Source organism: Medicago sativa, chromosome 6, assembly GCF_051527215.1.
Source record: "Medicago sativa cultivar Bolivia chromosome 6, Bolivia_mono, whole genome shotgun sequence".
Taxonomy (NCBI): Eukaryota; Viridiplantae; Streptophyta; class Magnoliopsida; order Fabales; family Fabaceae; genus Medicago; species Medicago sativa.
In genome coordinates this window covers 36,737,593-36,759,826 of record NC_140754.1, presented here as the reverse complement: position 1 = coordinate 36,759,826, position 22,234 = coordinate 36,737,593, and the positions used below count along the sequence as shown (strand labels likewise).

The following is a 22,234-nucleotide window of genomic DNA, read 5'->3' as shown; positions in this document are numbered from 1 at the left end:
AGACCCTAGATACATTGTAATATCACATATGTAGGAATTAAGGGCATGAGACTCTCTCTCTCTCTCTCTCTCTCTCTCTCTCTAACCACTTCCTTTGTAATATCACATATGTAGGAAATTGGTTGTTTATCCTTTAAAGTTGGTCAAATCTTTGTTGCAATCTCTTGGACTCATTAAATTTTACAATGACCCTAATAAGACATGATAACAACACCCAAGATCATTTGGAGTTGGTAGCCATGCTTAATTGTTAACAGATGACATATTCAGTTGTTACTCGATTCAACATGAATTGTGATCTGATCCAGTTGTCAGCCGATTTAGCATTAGATGCCAACTGATTTTGTATCAACTTATCCCAGCGTTAGTTGATTAAGATACAAATGATAGCCAAATATTCCACTTTAGTCTAGTGGAAAATATATGATTCAACCACTTTTTGTTTTGTTTTATGTTAACACTTATTTAAATATGTCCATATGAAATATGCTTTTAAATAAACTAACTTGTTTTATTATGTATTTAAAATGTCATACTCAAGCTTAAAAATAAGTGACGGGTTACATGTAATGCTTGGGCCTTGAATATTTTGATAGGAGAAACTTAGGTTTTGCAACCCATAATTGTGGCTATTAGGTCACAATTAGATGTTAATTAATCACATTGATGCTTTTCCACTTCCAATTTTTGTTAAAAAATAAAAAAGAAGAAGCGAGAAGCCTCTTTGTGATTCAACACGGTGTGGCTGCAAAATCCTAACCTATTTTGGATGCATTTGATCCGTTAAAAAAAATAAGAGATTGGACAGGACAACTACAATTGTACTATGCGATTGTAAAACTATTTGTGGTCTCACTTACCTTTGAACATATCTAGTCCCCTAAAACAGTTTTACAATCAAACTAGAGTAACTCTCATATGGTCCTACAATTACTTTAATTTTTTTTCTTCTAATTTTTCCCATGAAAAATTGAAAAAAGTAAATTAAATAAATATTGAATTATAATAATTAGAAACTTTTTCAGGTTACCACGTCACTAAGTGTGTTTAAGAGACAAAACAACACATTGATCTATTGAAGAGACATTGTTTTTGTGTTTTTTTTAAGGAAACATTGTTTAATGTGCCAAAGGAGCAAATACAACACTTTAATCTACTTAAGTGTTAAATATATATAAAAGTTTTTAGCATTGCATTATATTTATACACTATAAATTGAACAAATCATATTCTATTTATTACAAACAACTAGAAAAAAAAAATATGGCTAACGCTCTCAAGTTTATTTACGCTATAATTTCATTTCTTTCCATGTTTCTTGTTACAAAAGAGGTTGACGGTGCCTTTGCTGGATGGATTAAATGTAAAGTCGATGAAGATTGTCCAAAGGCATTTACGTATAGCTATTATAAGTGCATTAACGGGCTATGTCAACTTTTACCAATAGAGATACCGAAATAGCCATACATGTAAGAATGAACTCTTCCACTAAGAGAAATACCTATGTGCATGTATTTTTTATTTATTTATTTTTCATTTCATAATTTCGCGGACCTTGCAATGATGACTTTATACTTTAAATGTTTGTAATCAAATGTGCAATAAATATTATTATAGTTAGATCGGTTTCTTCTCTCATAATTTTGGTTATATCACAAGTATTTATTTAAAAAAAAAATGAACGATATTAATTAATTCAAATTGATAAATTACATTGATACAATATAAATTTAAAGTCGCAAAAGAAAATGTGAACATAATCATATCATCCATGTTAATAGCATAAAAAGGTAGAGTATCAGTGCTTATAAATATGATTATATTCATGAATTCTTAGTTTTTTTTTTTTGGAATTTTAAACAAGGTCATTTAGAGAGAACGTTCATATAGGCATTCTTAAAAATATTTCATAGAAACTAGTGTTTTGTGTAACATTCTCAAACCCCACATGCAATATTTAATCATAAATCAACAAATATATACAATGTTCAAGGTGTCACGCCTTCAATAATCCATAATCATGGATAATTCATTTTCAAAATCTTAGAATGTCATAAAACAGTCGCAGCGGATTCATAGCATAAAACAACATAAACTCATTGTCTCAACATCTCAATATACATCACCATAAACTATCAAAGTTTCTAAAAAATAATCCCACAAAAGAAAATAAACAGAAAATCCCGACAATATCCTAGATCAGAGCCTACAACTAGACTCCAAAAGTAAGCATAAAAGCGAGGAAGCGGCTAGCTATCCCCAAGTTCTCACGATGATCACACATCCTCAATCATGCAAGTCTACACCACCCAAACGAATGGCATAGGTGGAAACCCGCAAAAGGGTGAGAAATACTCAACATAGAAAATCATGAACATAAGAATAAATTCAAGGCAACACATATCATATATTCAACAATTCAATATCTTGGATAATATTCTCATACAATTAGACATATCAATTCTCAAATTGTAATTTCAAGAATATCAATTCGTTACATCATCACCTTATCACCAAATCAATTCACATTATTCACAATTCAACACCATCATTACAAGTAGTGCACGAGATCACCAAATATTCACATAGTCATGTACACCTCATCACGTATAATCACATAATTGAATACACGACTCTCATATCAATCCATATGCATGCAATGTCCTAGACACAACTCTACATGCATGTGGTACCATTTTTGGATGTCGGACTTCTATTACCGATTGATCCTTCTACATATTCTCCGCATATTGGACTTATGAATGGATGGACTTCAAGTATAGACTCGACAATGCACAACACCAATTAGTTTATCATTACATGATGTAACACCCATACTAGACGTATCTAGAAAGTCTAGCACGTGCGTTGAATTTAGTACTGGATACATTAAAATTTACAACAATAAAATTCCGAATGAATTTCTATACAACAAAACGCGTTCGCACTATATCAATACATCGTATCTTATCTAATTTAAAATGCGTACATCCTTGAGATCCATATTCTGCATGCTTCGGGTACGAACGAGCTCTTGCTGAAAAATCCATCCGGCTACTACCTTGACGTCCAACCTGATATCTGAAAACAAATAAGGATTGGGATGAGACATAATGTCTCAGTGAGTTCCCTAAATCCTAGGCTATAGGTAACCTCAGGGGAAACCTACGGTCACCACGTGTCTACATTACAACCTGACGGTTGATTATACGTGTGTGGGGACTTGCATACTAGACGGTCGTGCATACTAGGGCCGTCATAGTCTCATCTTAACTTGTTATAGGCTTCACTTCCTATACGTGTCATGGCGGCCGAGGGAACCTAGGACCGCATTGCCAAGAATACGCTTACGTATCGAGGCCTAAACATAACGTAATCATGGCACGATTCTAAACCGGACGATTAGGGAAACCTAAGCTCGTCATCGGCATAACTTTCTTTACTTGCTTCTACTTGCTTAATATGTTGTGTCAACAACATAATATCTCTTATCACATAAGTGATTCTTTCTGAATTACTACTTCTTGACGAACTACGCCAAGTCTCTATGACATAACATATACATGAATAATAAAATATGCATAGTCAGCTTCATTGATTATGTTAGCGTGTAACAAACATCTTATCTGAGTTCATTTTACGGATTAGTTCCGAGTGGAGTAACCCCGGAAGTTCATCCCTTACTACCGGTGAAAATGCTTTGCAATAGCGCACCGGACTCCCTTAATGAACGTGCGGGTCCCTTACGGCTTACCCCATTCCCCTAGGAGAACCTTTTATATCCAACCTTGGAAGGTATATAAAAGACACGACACTTTAACTTAGTGAAATGCGGCTCCCTTTCGGCTTAACCATTCCCCTTGGGGAACCCCTTGAACCCAACCTTGGAAGGAATTCAAGAGACATAACACTCTTCTTAAAACTTGGTCTTATGCATGTAAGAAGGTTAAACCTAATTATTCTATCTCTTTTACCTCGGATCATTTAACGATCCCACTAGAGGTAAACTAAAGGCTTGCTTATCTTACTTTGTGAATGGATATGAAATCGATTCACGTCTTGCCATACTCGTATGGCTCTTACTTCTTTAAGAAGATAATACTCGTTAAACATATAAGCGAAGAGCTTAAACTTCACGTCTTATCATTCTAAGGATTCTTGCTAACTAGCTAGTTCTCGACGACTATGTCGAGGCTCTAGTTTTCCCTTGCTTAATGAATAATTTGCTACCCGATTCATGACATAATTCTCTCGCATGCCTTGCCTCACTATCATGCTTAATACTTGCCTCTTATCATAAAAATCTTGCTTTCATTGATCATCATTTAGGACCTTGGTTTGAGGGGTTTGCATTCGTAAAAAGACACCACGAAGAAAACCGCGTCGCGAATCCCCATGCCTGCCTGAAGCAAGCAAAACAGTGAGGTTTCTGACTGTCTTACTCGCCTAGGCGAGTAGATTTGCTGGGGAGGCGAGTGGTAGCTCGCCGTGGCGAGTTGGGGGCGAGCAGGACCCCCCTTTCGGAGTTCTAGCTCGCCGTGGCGAGTAATAGCTCGCCGTGGCGAGTTAGGACAGTCCAAAACACTTAAAAATGATATTTTTGACCCAAAAACCTCAAACCAAGTGTCTCTATGTGTTTTGGAACATATTTGATCATTGGAAACTCATAAAACATTCATATGGCAAGTATTAACACGTATAACATGCATGGCCTAAAAAAAAGGGGGCAACTAGTCTAACACTTGAACCCTAGAATTCATGTTACTCATAATATACATACATGGCATAATTGTAATCCCAAAGGGTGGGAAGTCTATCTATGGAACTCACCTAGTGAATTTTCTTGAAACATCTCCAAGCTTATAAGCCCAAGAATCAAAAACCCTAACTTGATTTCCTTGCAACCTTAGCTCATGCCCTTTCAAACTTGTTGTCCTTATCTTGCAAACCAAGACACCATTTCAAGCTCCAAACCATACTCCAACATTACCCTCAAAACACATATTCAAAACTTAAAATCAAAAGGAATTCTTTGTGAGGAAGAATAAAGATATCAATCCATTCAAACTTAATATTCTTACCTTAATCATGTAGAGACCATTCCTTGTACCAATTTAGAAACCATCTTCACTATACACCAAACCCTAGTTTTCCAATCACTTCTTCAAGAGGAGAAAATAGAAGAATCAAACATAAATCATACCTCCTTAATCCTAAATGATCATAAAGGAACAAGTTTAGGAGCTTACCATGAGAGGATGAAGTTCCATGGAAGATTGGTGAAGAGGAAAAGAGATGGGATTATTTTCATGAGAGGTGGGAAAAGGAAAATCAATCCATAACCAAGCTTTTTACTTGTACAAGAGACCATGAGAGAGCCATTTTATTTCACTTGCCATGGAGGAAAGAAGATTTGAATGATTTGGTGGAGAAGGAAGGAGATGTGCGTGGGAGAAGAGAAGAGAGAAGGGAGAGAAATGTTTTTCCCCCAACTTAGAGAGAGAAAGAATAAGGGAAAATGAGATATTTTCCACCCAAAAACATATAAATATCCTTTTCCGTGAAATTACCATTATGCCCTTGCCTTTAAACGTGTTAAATCCGACACTGATACTTTTCCCGTAAATGGCTGACATGTCATAAAATATTTCCAATAACTTACTTTCCATGAATTAAATTCATCTGACACGGTCAACGGGTAATATACCGATACTGTCAGGCGGGATATTACACTCCACCCCCCTAAAAAAAAAATTTCGTCCTCGAAATTTAGATATCAACTACCTATGATCATGACAAAACTTACCATCTTTGGTCTGGACCATACATTTCTATTCATACATGTTCAAAGGACTCGTCGTATCATGTCTTCATCTTATTTCTTAACCCTCATGTAACTGAACATAAATTACTTGATCTGAATATCACTCATACCTAGAGTTATCTTATCATAAACATGAACACTCAGGATTTGCCCTGCAGTGCTTACTTGTAACATTAAAACATCTTCTCATGCATACATAATCTTATCGGGTAAACATATAATTCATACATCAATTTACTTACTATTCTTTGAGACACATGTCTCTTACTTGCATTTGCTCATATAGACAATTTCCACAGATCACATATATCTTTCCGAGTCTTAAGAACACTCCGACTTCATGCAATTTATTTGCACCCGAATCAAAGGATATTTACATGGCTTGACATGAGAATGTTAAATCAACTGGCCACTTCATCTGACAATCTAATAACCAATGTTGTGGTTAACATGTTCTTGAAACTTTCTAGCAAATCTACTTGCACATACGTTAAACATTCTTAACACATTTCCGTGTATCCTGTAAGATATTGGCTTCATACGAACATTATCGTTCCAATAGCATATGCATACTTTCAAGTGACGTCTCCTGTTAAATGATAACGATACGTGTTCTAAAATCTTTCTTGAAGAAATTTTTCCTTAATCTTTGGTATTCGGGTCCTTGGAACGAACTGGTACATGACTAAAAAGATTTTATCATTTCCAAATCTGATTGTGTAATGGTACTACATAACCACTAGACGAGTTTCATTATTTTTGAGAAAAGATTTTACAACTCGCCCAAAGCTTGTCCATGACAAGTTGGTCCTGAAGTTTGTACGTCTTAAGTATGTTTACTTACGACGTATCTTATCAGTTTTGAAAATGTATAATTTCATGAGTTAAAAAAAATTAAGTATCGTTCCCAAGTTCCTAAATACCAATCTTAGCTTTAAAAGTTATAAATTCATGGCTTGACATGTCTTAACAAGTATCGTTTTCACTCAACAAGTATTGCATACATGAGTATGAATCTCTTTACATAAAGCTTAAGAGTTGCATCTCCTTTCTTGATAACATACTTATCTTCAAAGATAAATTCTTCCCTTGTTTAACCGATATACATAATTACCTATTCATAAGAAATCATTGGGCCTCTTAAAAATTAACTTGTTCCTCTTCCTCGGAACATTAAACTTGATTCTACACATCATCTTATTCGGTTATCGCTTGAGCGTTAATAACTTTTTCCGGAAACCGGTCATCATTCGTGATGCTTTGATTCTTTACTTGAGTCGCAAGCCGAACCTTCTGGATCTTACAAGTTTTCCATATTTCATGATTACCGTTTAACTTTCATGGCGCTACTCTGATTCCCTCCGGTTGGCTTAAACCAATACTATAATCCATTAAAGCAATTGAGACTTCAATTCACGCTTATCACTTGAACACTCACTTCTTGAACTGTTCTAAAGAATTTCCATGTTGCAACCAACGTCCTAACCTTACACTTGTCTTCACCACTGCCTTGTAAGAACATAACTCGTGATAACTTATCTTATGCTCATAATATTTGACTTGGGGGTAAACCTTACGTTCTTGCTAGTTGGATTTAGGCTGGGGTATACATGTCAAACTTGAACTTGTTTCCGAGTAAACCCAAATTTCTTTGACAAACTCGTCTTGTACTCGAACATATCTTTCTTAAACATTTAACCTTTGCATTCTCGCATACTATATTTTGCTTAATCATACTAATGCTTGCTCGTTGATTTTCTTTTAAAGAAAACTTCGTAAACTAGCGCACGGGTCATTGACGTTGATGATTTTTCTACTATATAAATACTGAGTTTAGGCCCCGGTCGTTACTCTAAAATCATAGAACGAGTTGATAACACATACGCGCCATCAACCTAGACTCCAATAAGTCTAGTCCGCTCTACGAGTGTCGTAGCAAACCGGTTCCTAGAAATCTCTTGTGAATTTTCAAAATGTCAACTTCAATCACCCATACGCGCAAAACTTTCTAAAATCTTTTAAACTTGATAATTCAACTTCATGATGAGCCTTAGCAAGTCAATTAAGCAAAACATACGTTTGGGAGATACGTCATGATTCCACATAATCCGTGAACCTTGTGGTTTCTCATAACTTTGCACCGCTTTATCTTCTTGCTTCATACCTCATGCATAAACATCTGCGACTTTCCTTCTAAACACCGGAACTTCTATACTCTTGGTCTTGGCTTGTTCTTGACTCTTGACACATTAACCTCCAACGCTACCTTAAACCGTGTCGATTTCGTTGATGGTTGCCCATGTCTTTTCCTTGAAAATCTTAGGATATGATATGCATTCGTTACTTGATGTCATAAATTATTTTCATCATATAAGAGATTTTTGTGAAGACATCTCCCCAATAATCATTGCAACCCATTGGAACGAATTGGTAGAGTACGGAAAATTTCATCTCAGGCTTGCTATTGGTGAGCTTCTCCAACTCTATTTTTCCAGAAAACATTCTTTACATGAAATTCTTATTCTCAAGCATACAATGCACATCATTCATTCCTATCGTCGTGAAATAATTTAAAACATATGCATGGCAACATCAACCTTTTCAATACAATTCTTGGCACGTCGGAAATCAATGTCTCAATCTTGATAACATAAAACTTTCTCTTGAATCCTTAACTTCCTCCACTATGAATAGCTTTCCTCATTATATTGCCACTTACGCAACTTTCTAAACATATATGTCCTTAACCTCATTCACATATTGTTATTCCTGAGAGCACGCTGACTCCGTCAACACATGTCGACTTCTCACTACCTTGTAACCTTATTCTGACATTCCAGAATATCATAAACCCGTTCCAACAACAACTTTTACCGAATCTTTCGGTCTTGGTTAGATACATATATCCAACTTCTTCCCTTACGGGTACCTAAAGTATCACCAACATCTCACCTGACGTTGTCGGAACGTCCCTTCTTAACATGTCTTACATTCCCGGAGGATTCACACTTCTACTTGATTAGTTCACCGGCCACCTTTTGGCACGATCAAACTACTTCATCACATACTTCGTTCCTCCTGGGTCCTATTCAGCTCTCAGGCATCCGTCCTAATCGTCGAATGTTAAATTGAGTTGATCAGGCTCAACTAACAACAACAACTAGAACATTTACCCGGAACCCAATGGTCCCTCTACCTTAGTTGTAACGTTAATGACCCAAGGCACGGTCTGAATCGACCTGCTCTGATACCAAATGTAACACCCATACTAGACGTATCTAGAAAGTCTAGCACGTGCGTTGAATTTAGTACTGGATACATTAAAATTTACAACAATAAAATTCCGAATGAATTTCTATACAACAAAACGCGTTCGCACTATATCAATACATCGTATCTTATCTAATTTAAAATGCGTACATCCTTGAGATCCATATTCTGCATGCTTCGGGTACGAACGAGCTCTTGCTGAAAAATCCATCCGGCTACTACCTTGACGTCCAACCTGATATCTGAAAACAAATAAGGATTGGGATGAGACATAATGTCTCAGTGAGTTCCCTAAATCCTAGGCTATAGGTAACCTCAGGGGAAACCTACGGTCACCACGTGTCTACATTACAACCTGACGGTTGATTATACGTGTGTGGGGACTTGCATACTAGACGGTCGTGCATACTAGGGCCATCATAGTCTCATCTTAACTTGTTATAGGCTTCACTTCCTATACGTGTCATGGCGGCCGAGGGAACCTAGGACCGCATTGCCAAGAATACGCTTACGTATCGAGGCCTAAACATAACGTAATCATGGCACGATTCTAAACCGGACGATTAGGGAAACCTAAGCTCGTCATCGGCATAACTTTCTTTACTTGCTTCTACTTGCTTAATATGTTGTGTCAACAACATAATATCTCTTATCACATAAGTGATTCTTTCTGAATTACTACTTCTTGACGAACTACGCCAAGTCTCTATGACATAACATATACATGAATAATAAAATATGCATAGTCAGCTTCATTGATTATGTTAGCGTGTAACAAACATCTTATCTGAGTTCATTTTACGGATTAGTTCCGAGTGGAGTAACCCCGGAAGTTCATCCCTTACTACCGGTGAAAATGCTTTGCAATAGCGCACCGGAATCCCTTAATGAACGTGCGGGTCCCTTACGGCTTACCCCATTCCCCTAGGAGAACCTTTTATATCCAACCTTGGAAGGTATATAAAAGACACGACACTTTAACTTAGTGAAATGCGGCTCCCTTTCGGCTTAATCATTCCCCTTGGGGAACCCCTTGAACCCAACCTTGGAAGGAATTCAAGAGACATAACACTCTTCTTAAAACTTGGTCTTATGCATGTAAGAAGGTTAAACCTAATTATTCTATCTCTTTTACCTCGGATCATTTAACGATCCCACTAGAGGTAAACTAAAGGCTTGCTTATCTTACTTTGTGAATGGATATGAAATCGATTCACGTCTTGCCATACTCGTATGGCTCTTACTTCTTTAAGAAGATAATACTCTTTAAACATATAAGCGAAGAGCTTAAACTTCACGTCTTATCATTCTAAGGATTCTTGCTAACTAGCTAGTTCTCGACGACTATGTCGAGGCTCTAGTTTTCCCTTGCTTAATGAATAATTTGCTACCCGATTCATGACATAATTCTCTCGCATGCCTTGCCTTACTATCATGCTTAATACTTGCCTCTTATCATAAAAATCTTGCTTTCATTGATCATCATTTAGGACCTTGGTTTGAGGGGTTTGCATTCGTAAAAAGACACCACGAAGAAAACCGCGTCGCGAATCCCCATGCCTGCCTGAAGCAAGCAAAACAGTGAGGTTTCTCACTGTCTTACTCGCCTAGGCGAGTAGATTTGCTGGGGAGGCGAGTGGTAGCTCGCCGTGGCGAGTTGGGGGCGAGCAGGACCCCCCTTTCGGAGTTCTAGCTCGCCGTGGCGAGTAATAGCTCGCCGTGGCGAGTTAGGACAGTCCAGAACACTTAAAAATGATATTTTTGACCCAAAAACCTCAAACCAAGTGTCTCTATGTGTTTTGGAACATATTTGATCATTGGAAACTCATAAAACATTCATATGGCAAGTATTAACACGTATAGCATGCATGGCCTAAAAAAAAGGGGGCAACTAGTCTAACACTTGAACCCTAGAATTCATGTTACTCATAATATACATACATGGCATAATTGTAATCCCAAAGGGTGGGAAGTCTATCTATGGAACTCACCTAGTGAATTTTCTTGAAACATCTCCAAGCTTATAAGCCCAAGAATCAAAAACCCTAACTTGATTTCCTTGCAACCTTAGCTCATGCCCTTTCAAACTTGTTGTCCTTATCTTGCAAACCAAGACACCATTTCAAGCTCCAAACCATACTCCAACATTACCCTCAAAACACATATTCAAAACTTAAAATCAAAAGGAATTCTTTGTGAGGAAGAATAAAGATATCAATCCATTCAAACTTAATATTCTTACCTTAATCATGTAGAGACCATTCCTTGTACCAATTTAGAAACAATCTTCACTATACACCAAACCCTAGTTTTCCAATCACTTCTTCAAGAGGAGAAAATAGAAGAATCAAACATAAATCATACCTCCTTAATCCTAAATGATCATAAAGGAACAAGTTTAGGAGCTTACCATGAGAGGATGAAGTTCCATGGAAGATTGGTGAAGAGGAAAAGAGATGGGATTATTTTCATGAGAGGTGGGAAAAGGAAAATCAATCCATAACCAAGCTTTTTACTTGTACAAGAGACCATGAGAGAGCCATTTTATTTCACTTGCCATGGAGGAAAGAAGATTTGAATGATTTGGTGGAGAAGGAAGGAGATGTGCGTGGGAGAAGAGAAGAGAGAAGGGAGAGAAATGTTTTTCCCCCAACTTAGAGAGAGAAAGAATAAGGGAAAATGAGATATTTTCCACCCAAAAACATATAAATATCCTTTTCCGTGAAATTACCATTATGCCCTTGCCTTTAAACGTGTTAAATCCGACACTGATACTTTTCCCGTAAATGGCTGACATGTCATAAAATATTTCCAATAACTTACTTTCCATGAATTAAATTCATCTGACACGGTCAACGGGTAATATACCGATACTGTCAGGCGGGATATTACACATGATTCACTCCCTCATACAATATAAACACATCTAAGCATTGTCAAATCAATACATCCATACATCAACAATTTATCATCATCAAAGTAAATCACTGTATCACATTCATCATATTTATCACACCAACATCTCTTAATTTAGAAAAGATAGTATTTTTGACGATTAATCATATACACTTGTTAATCAATGTATCATACATATATCGATCACCAATTCAACTATTATTCATCAATTATCATTATCACACAGGCTTTCACAAGTTAGCATAGCATGACTCATCATTTATCAAAGTCCATCTATTTTATTATTCCTCTAAGTTTGTCTATTTTCACATATTTCACCTAGACCAAGTTATTCAAGCTCATGCATCCCTATTAAACTCATACTAATCAAATTTAAAGGTTTGAGAATTAACAATGCACTTTGAGGACACTTTAAAGTAAAAAAAAAGGTTTTGGACGCCAGGGGGTCAAGCACGGTCGTGCCCTCAAGAGGCACGGTCGTGCTTGACATTTAAAAAAAAGTCAAGATTTTAACAATATGATCACACACGACCGTGCCACTGGAGCGCACGGTCGTGCTAGTGCCTCAGGACAACAAAAATTCTGATTTTCGGTTTTCGTGGATAATATCCGTTTTCAAAACAGTTTTTGATCTCAATTGCATCAATTTTGTCCCAACCACTTAAACCACTTATACCCTACCATTTAACATCATTTCTAACTCAAAAAACTTCAATTCAACTTATCACAACATAGCTTGATTCACTTAATCACTTATAACGACTTTTAGCTTAAAAACCTGTTTTTCTCCAATTCAATCCCACACCCAAAAAGTTCACAACCATAACAAAATTTCTTATCCACTTCATCAGAATAACAGCTTCACTAACACAATTATATAATCCAATTCATCAAAACACAACTTTCATGATTATTACCCATTTCTCACAAAATTCACAAACAAACCACAATTTAACCCAAACATCACATTTAACATAATCACTTCCATGAATCACAATATAAACACATACCCAGAACATGGTTTATGCAATAATCATCAACAATATCTTGATTTTCATGTCATTACGCTAAAATCTTAAAAACACTTATTCCCTATGATCAACCATGAGGTTTAGCACAACAACAACAATATTTCACAACTTTTATCATACACAAAATTAACTTAATTAATGAAGCACAAAATTAACATGTTTCATCAATATCACAACAAAACACAACAACCAAGTTCTACCCAAATCCTCAATCAATCCTATGAAAAGTAATTCTCACACCCATACCTTAGATTTCAAACCTTAAGTTTTCCTAACTGCAAACCTTCCCCTCTACTTGATCTTCAAGCTTGTTCTACCTCTTTCTCCTCTTGGATCTCATTCTTCTTTCTTCTCCCTCAATTTTCTCTCTATTCTCACTTGGCCTCTTTCTTGGTGTAACTTACCAAATGAAGCTCAAAACTAGGGTTATGACTAATACTAGTCTTATATACATATCATATTGGACTTAATTGACTTAACATCTATTGAGCTCAATCTTATTCTTACTAACAATTAATTCTCATCTTTCTAATTCCCTTAATTCTCCCTTTTTACTATTTACCTCTACTCTAGTAACTCTACAAAGTTACCACTAACCTCATAAAACAACCTTCACTCCCGAAATTACCAAAATACCCTTAATTCCTCTATATCTAATAAAATTCAATGAACCCAAAAATATAACCACATCAAATAATTAAATAAATAATAAAACAATTAAATAAGTAATATTCTAAAAATTGAGTTGTTACATTTTGCTATACATGAAAAACAAGACTTAGGTCCCAATCATGCCATCAATCCTCTTTTTTTTTTTTTTTAGGGAAAGTTGCTTATAGAATTTCATTAATAAGAGATTCAATACAATAGGGGATAACATAATAAATAACGGGACTGGCTATAGAAATGACTTCTCTTGCAAGAGCATGAGCCACCGCATTCGTTTGTTTTCTTGAGAACTCAACCCGGGAGTTTGTTAATGAGGTCGCAAAATGATTCCGACATGCATCTATGATGTTACCAAATTCTGAAATGTCGGTTCTATGAGAGTGAAAAACATCTGTAGTGGTCTTAGAGTCCAATACAAAATCGATATTATCAAATTGGATATCATTCATCCATTGAAGAGCATGAAACAGACCCAAAGATTCGCCCACTTCTACGGAATAAATAGAGTCAAACTGCAACATCTTTGCCAACCTTAGACTACCTTGCGCAGGTGGCTGCCACCGTTGTACAGCATGGGCCAAAAGCAATGGCTGCTATTGTTGGACTTCATGTTGAACCGAAACAGGTTGCAGCTGATCTGCACTGACCTGAAGAGAAGTTTGAGATGGGATATTCGTTGCCTGCCAATCATCAATAGGAGCTCGGGGTCTGTCAACAACATTAGCACTTAATTCATCAACTTCTTCCCACACTTTAAGATTTCTGTCTTTCCACAAACTCCAACACAATGCTGCAAATCGTTGTTTAAAATTGAGAGGAAGATGTTCAAGAAAGTAGAAGATAGAATCAATAGCTGCATCGTTATAGATTACCACATTTTGGACATCGTACCATAACCAAGCCGAAATCCAAACTTGGATGGAAAACGAGCAATAAAAAAAAATGTGATTAAGATCCTCATGCTCAGAAGTACAGCTAACACACCGCATAGGACACGAGACACCCTTGTCTTGCTACCGAAACCTAGTTGGTAAACAACCTCTGCACATGCGCCAAATCAAATGCTTAACTTTCGGAGGCACCTTTAAATGCCAAATGTCCCACTAATTACCCGATTGACGAAGGTGAGAAACATCAACTAACTCTTCCACACATAATCTATATGCACTACACACCAAATAATAGTCATTCTTCTCTGCTTTCCAAATCAACCTATTATTATGAACTTGTTTAATTAAAGGCATATGCAACATACAAGAGGCAATATCATCACTAAACATTTTCCGAACAAAAGGCGCATTCCAACTCTTACAGTGATCAATCATTAAGCTCTTAACAAAATAATTGTGAAAAAACTGAGCGCCCTCAATGGTACCATCTATACACTCACCATTGAAATCCCAATGAGCACCAATTTTCCACCGCGCTCCACCTCGCACAAAGAAACGCGCACGAAGAATACTATGCCACACAAAACTCGGATTATGCCCGATATTAGCAGTAAGATAAGACTTAGATGGAAATTACTGTGCCTTGAAAACGCAGCAGACTAGTAGAAGTAATAAGGGCAAGAAAATTGAAACCATTTGTAAATTCGTGGTTTGTATGTGATGTTATTTGTCATTTCTTATGACTACATTGATAACAGGCACATTCAGAAAATGTCTACATTTTCACCTGGAATTGAGGTACCTAATTTAACTTTCTTGCCAGAATCTGACTTAAGCTTGAAGGAAAGTAAATTTGAAAATAGTACTTGGCATTGTATGCAATCAGAAGCTACAAATAGTCATGTGAAAGAATTTCAAGTAGATAAAGAGACAGTTCAAATTTGCAAGTCAAATGGGACAAGGTTGATCACTCCTCTAGAATAGGGTTATCTACTCCTCAATATTTTCACAAGCTCGCCCGAGTAAAATGAAATCAACTCCAGCGTGCCTTGGAGATGATTCGAATGTTCCATTAGGAGACCTAATTGCAAAAGCGTTGAATTCCAAAACTTATTCAAAATCTTTACAATTCCAATCCAAAACTGCTCGAAACCATTTGATATATCGCACTGGTTCGCTTCCTTCAACTAGGTGTGCTAAGGTAATTTTCTAAAATTTTTGTGTGCTAAGGTAATTTTCTAAATTTTTTGACACCTAGGTGAGGAGAGGAATGAATTTATCATGTTTTCCTTCTTTACTATTCTTTTTAATTTTTGCTAATTTGATTTTGTACTATTTTTTCATTCTAATTGGCAGAGGAAAATATGAGGCTGATGATTTACTTGACGGTCACTATTAACTGTTTTCCAATGTGGTGCATCCTTTATTTTCTTGATGTTGTTGGTTAGAACATTTATGTTTGATTTCATCAATTCTTCCACTGTGTTTCAATCACATGAGAATGTGGGATATATTGAAAACTCCTACAATATTGGAAGCTTGATTTGATTAGATTAATATTTTATGTCACAAAGAGAAGAATTAAGTTTATTGCCAACTTTTACTGACCTGAGACACCAAGTTTAATAATTCAATTATTTGATTAGGTTAAGAAGAAGAAAATTCCCTTCAATTTGGTTAACCATTTTTTCAATAGAAAAGTTTTTCAATAGAAAAGATTTATGTGAGTTGGGTTTCTAAGACTCGCTAAGATCGGGTAGGAGTAGGACTCAAGGCTCAATAAACACTATAAGAGATAATTACAACAACAAATCAACCACCAAAGAGTTTTACGCCGGAGGAAAGAGTAGAACCATTAACATTAACAAATTCTCGTCTCTACGCCGGCATCTTTGCAAATTAAAAAGGGAAATCTATAATTTTAATAGGCTAGAAACACTAATTTTAATCCCGTGAGGTTTTGAACTAATGTTTTTTTTTTTAGGGGTTACACCAACTTATGTTAATCAACCTATTTTTCTTTTCATTTTTATGATTCACTTTAATACTTTTTGAACATTATCACCATTATGAAATGAAGGTTTTAGGTATATTCTTTTATAATATCGGCGTTATGGTCATTGTTCTAACTAATTTTATATTTGATTTGGACATGTCGATTATCTACCATTTGAAAGGCAAAATTTACCAAACATTTCAACTTCAATGGACTATCTATTCAATTATAAGTCGCTATTAGCTATCAACGATAAACTAACATTTTATATATAAACTAATTTCTTAGATATCAACTAACTTTTATAATATAACTTAATTATAAGGGTGTATTGGGTGTTGAGGCCTATCATAGTTTACTGCAATATGATATGATATGATGATTAAGAGTGTCCAAAACCACACGGATACATATTTGGCGGAAGTAGTTCCTCAATTATTGAAAGGGGAATGATGATGATGATGATAAAAAGGGGGAGTAGAGATAAAACTAAATCTTACATTCGATATTATCTATGACAAAAATATCATTGTCGATAACAACCTTATAATAAAAGTCATCTTAAGAGCCCCACATTAGAATAGAAGATAAGATATGAAAAAAGGTTTATAAGTGTAGGCATATTAGAAATACAAACTAATGAGAAACGCTACGGATACCAAGAACGACGGAAAAAATCAAATGAAAGTTTACATCCCGGTGATATCATTGGACAAGAGGATAATTCTTCTATAATCTGACATTTTTCCAAAAGCATTCCATTAGAAGGGACCCCATTAAAGTTGATAGTCATATCTTGTAAAAGCCTTGCATTCCGCAAAATATATTGCACATAACGAATATCATTTGCCCAATTTTTTAAGTTGGAAGTTGAAATAATACATGATTTGAGATGATACGAAACACATTCAAGAATCGAAGATGGGCATTTCCATTCCTTGGATGATGTGGTCCTCCAATACTGTTAAAGGGATGAAAATAACATTTAAAAAATATACGGAAAAAAAGAAGAACAAAAAATAAACAACTACACAACTCAAAAAAAAAAAAAAACTAAACATACCGTTTTAATATAAAGAATTTGAAGCTTGGGGCAAAGTCGGAGTAGTTTTACCACATCATCCCAACAATGACGAGGGCTTAACCATAGTTTAATAAGAATTAAGTTTGGAAAATCTGAAATGACTTTGAAAAAATCATCTGGAGACCCGATACACAATCTAACCAACTTAGAGAGGGCCAAGGATTTTTTAAATAATGTTTCTGATGCATTTTTTTTGTCAAGTTCCCAACAATAGACACCTTTAAGATGCAAATCTTTTAGGTTAGGACAAGAAGAAAGAAAGTTTATGTAATCGTTCCGATTTTCAAATCGAATGCGATTCAACTTTAGGGATTTCAGAGATGGAAGATTAACACACGAAGTATCATTTCTAAATATTATACTCGAAAGTTTGAGAACAGTTAGTGTTTTGGAGATGAAAATAATGGGCTTCAAGGTGTGTCTATACAACTTGATATCAAACTTCTCAACACGACGTTGTATTGCGACTTCTAGCCATGTGTTGATAATGTGGATATCTTTCTCGCGGGGAATTTGTCTTGCGACTACTACCGATGTGTTGATGTTGTGGATATCTTTTTTGCGAGAAATCAGATTACGGCGGTGGCGGTAATAACATTGTTTGAAGCGAAATTTTTTTAGGGGATGAGCCTGGTTGATTGAAAGAGGATGGATCATGAGGTTATCAAGAAAGCTATAGAAGCGATCATAGGTTTGAAAGTCTTCGAAGTTTTTATCGTTGAAGTGGAGAAAGGAGAGTGAATAGAAGAGTGGGGTCCACCTCTTAGAAAGAAGGGTTGTAGTAAAAGCAATTTTTGTTGGGAGAAAAGAGAGTATGCGACACAATAACTCATCTGGTAATTCGCTGATTCTATCCACAACTGCTCTTGAGTCCTGAGAAGGAAGGAATGGTTCGGGTGAGCGTCGCGGCACCTATTAATATCAAACAAAGTGAACGATATGAATGAATAGAGTTAATATCAAACAAAGTCTACGATATGAATGAATAATGAATGTACATTACAACATCATAAATAACAACAACAACCACCACAACAACAACAACGGTAATAAATCCTTCAAAAAAAAAAAACAACAACGGTAATAATAGAATACTACTACGATTATTACAGTACATCTACTTAGAAAAAATTAGGTGTGCGAAATACAAATGGAATCCTGACAAAAGCATGACAGGAAAGCATTACTACTACATGGGAGAACATATATAATACCTTAGCATCTGGCAGTTCCAATGATATTTTGTAAGCTGGATTGGAGGGATCCTGACGAAAAGCTCGTTTGAAGTAAACATCTGCACTGTCAATGTGAAGTTTAGCGTCGTGCGAGTCTGGGGTTAAAAGTGCCTGCATAGTGAGAGCCATTCCTAGGAGCCAACGAACATCGGGGTTGTTGGGATTCAGAGAAAAAGCCTCCTCCAGTTTGGAAATAGAGACTGAAAAACAAGTTGAATGAATGATCAAAACAAAACAGCATATAATAACAAAAACCGATCATTAGAGGTAATACAAAAATTTGACATGATGATAGAAAACAGTGATGCTAGCAATCAGGTGTGTAATTGAAATATGTTTCTAACTTTCTCTGTACATAGCATTAGTGGTCGAGTAAACCACCGAACTATGAAGCACAGATGCGGATACGGACACAGACCCCAACACCTCTAATAATTTAAGAAAATTACATAATTCAGTGTGTGTCGGACACGGACACTGGGACACGCCTAATCTGAGGAGTGTCCGTGCTTCATAGACACCAAATGAAACCCTAAAATGATGAATACTATTTCGTGAATAAAACAGCATATAATATACCTTGAATGGTATGGAGTGAATCAGGAAAAGATTGAGACTGAGATAATCGTAACAAAGCAACACCCCATCTTGTTAAATTCTCAGCATCACGAGGGTTTTTGTTGTACCTTTGTTCTGCCAAAATACATTCATGTTTCATTGGTAAATCGAATTTGAATTTCCTCAGTGGATAATCCATCACCGCTGGTAAATTGAATGAATTTTGAGAAAACCCTAACTGAATTGAAGCGCAAACCCTAACACGGTTGAGGAAGGAAACGCTAATTCAATTTAATTTCTATTGAAACATTATTAATGATACAGCCGCTCCAAAAATGTGGGTTTGTGGGTTAACTAGGTCCAGCCCGTTAATAATCAGACAACACATTAATTTAACTATTTAAAACTAATCCGCCAAAGAGAAATTCTAATATGGTCACAGGATCAAAGAAATAGTGTTTGGTCACACACACACACAAAGAAATATTTTTTTAATAATAAAGAGGAAATTGATAAAAAAGATGATTGAATATGTTGAGGAAAATCTTTTTATGTGTGTGTCCAAACATTATTGATTTGGTCTTGTGACCATGGAAGAATACCTCTCGCCCAAAGCTTCATTTGTAATTGATTTGTGGTTTTAACATTTTCATTGGTTATACCGCTTTTTATTGGAATCTCATCTTTTTCGACCAAAAAAAAAAAAAAAAGACTATTACTTTTTTCCCTTTCAAAAAAAAAAGAGACTATTACTTTTTTCACTCTGCCCGTTTCTCGCGTGCCCAGCAAAAAACCAAAAATACCCCTGGTCCAGATTATGTAATACGAACCAGATTGTTACTGTTTTCCGAAAAACGAAATCCGGACACTTTCGAAACGTGATTTTTAGTGTTTTCTTTGATGTCAAAGGTCTCTGTTGACCTGTTAGCCTGTATTTTCGACAGGCTATAATTAATGCAGTCAAATGAGTTTGACTTAGGTTTTGAAGAGAGTTAATGAGTTTCGACTCACTAATTTGATCGAACTCTTAGACTTAAAGAGATTTGTTGTCTTTATGGTGATTTGTTCGACAAACAAGCAGGAGTCGAAGATAAGTGATTCGACAAGCAAGACTCTGTCGAAGAGAAGTTGGTGCTGGGATAAAGAAGCCATAAAGCGGTTACCATCGAAGGATATTATTTGAAATTCAAATATGTCTATAGTAGTTATTAGTAGTTACGTTCGAATGTTGATGTGTAGGTAGTTACTTAATATAAATAATAGTTTTCATAGGCAAAACGGGTCACAATTCAATCATACAGAAAGCTTGCGCTCAGACTATCCGCATTCAGAGAGAAACGAGCAACAAGTCGCAATGTATGAATCTGTGTACCAATTTACATTCAGTCAATGCAATTTACGTTTGTTTCTTTAAGTTGTACTGCAATTTACATGTTTATCTTTCAAACAATTTACTTTACTCCTACTTTGACGGATTCAACCTTCGTTAAATTCGACGGTTATCTTCATATTCTGCGTAACAATATCAAGAACATTCATCATTTTTTGGAAAATAACAACCAAAATATGTCCTAAGATTTACTGGTTCATCTTGCAAGTAACTATTTTTAAACCAACGGTTGTTTACCAAAAACGAAGGTAAACAAATTTGCACGCCCAGTGGAACTGTTTGTGCTTTTGTTCAAAAAATTTCTTGAAAAAAAATTATGTTCTTTTAAAAACCTGTGATTCTTGTTGTGCATGCTCTTGAGAAATAAGAAGAAACTTCCATAAATGGTACGTCCTCCAAGTAATAATACTTCACCATCAAGCCCAACAATGGCTTCGACGATGGATGAAACGGTTGAGGCAAGTTCGCAGCAAAATTCTTTATGGTTTGCCTCCATACCAGTCCATCTACTTTTTCAGAAAATTTGAATGTAATCCGCCCTGCATTCTTCCATCCTGGAGCGAACGTTCCCTTTTCAAATCCTCAACAATCATTAACTAATGCCTCTTTGATAGTTTTTATAACATGATAATTATATATCAAGCAAAATAACATGGTATATCAACATAAAGTAATTTTCTGCATTCGGGACGAGTTTAGGTATGGGTTCGGGGTGGATACCTGTTGGTGTAAGCCCTAGAGACGAATAATTTATGTTAAACTTATCTTATGTATCATGACTTTTATTGTTGAATAATAGATGACACTCTTTATTATATTTATAATGATGTTAATAAAGTCCCTAGAATAGATATTTCATGTAATAATATATTAAGTGTGACTTAATCATGAGATTACATTATCATAAAGAACGCTATTCTTAAAATGTATCCATAGTCAAGCTTTAATATGAATTAGGATAGTAATAAAACGTTGAGACTATTATGTATGTATACTGATGACCACATCTCATGAGTCATATATATGAGATATTAAGTCTATACATAAGTATAAATATTAGGAATACTATTTATACTGGATTGACCCACCGTGAGAATACTACATAGTATGTTATGAAATTGTCATAAGATATTCTCACAATAATAATAGTGTATATCGCTTTTAGACCTGAAACCACTATGATCCCTAGATGTGGACTAAAGTGCTTTGTTGCCATTCTAACGTTGTATGACGTTGGTTGATGGGTACTTGATGAATCATGCTGAGGGACATGAGTGTCCTAGATGAGATTTGTCCCTCCTCTTAACATGAGATATATCTATAGGCCTTTTGATGAAATATGACTGTAAAACTGCATGGCCATGCCGAATT

The 22,234-nt window shown here is 35.7% G+C and overlaps 1 protein-coding gene and 1 long non-coding RNA gene across 2 annotated transcripts; both read right to left on the bottom strand.

Moving 5' to 3' along the window:
* Nucleotides 1-2,003: 2,003 nt before the first annotated feature.
* On the bottom strand, nucleotides 2,004-13,431 carry LOC146914880 (uncharacterized). Its single transcript, XR_015014428.1, has 2 exons — nucleotides 13,288-13,431; nucleotides 2,004-2,300 (listed from the first exon to the last, which is right to left on the bottom strand). It is a non-coding gene; the product is annotated as an uncharacterized LOC146914880 (long non-coding RNA).
* Nucleotides 13,432-17,140: 3,709 nt separating this feature from the next.
* On the bottom strand, nucleotides 17,141-19,672 carry LOC146914879 (FBD-associated F-box protein At3g52670-like). The gene is made up of 4 exons (XM_085721161.1): nucleotides 19,495-19,672; nucleotides 18,895-19,115; nucleotides 17,660-18,592; nucleotides 17,141-17,557 (listed from the first exon to the last, which is right to left on the bottom strand). The coding sequence occupies exons 1-4, from the start codon at nucleotides 19,670-19,672 to the stop codon at nucleotides 17,246-17,248; spliced, it is 1,644 nt and encodes a 547-aa protein (XP_085577287.1). The 3' UTR covers nucleotides 17,141-17,245.
* Between the last annotated feature and the right edge of the window lie 2,562 nt (nucleotides 19,673-22,234).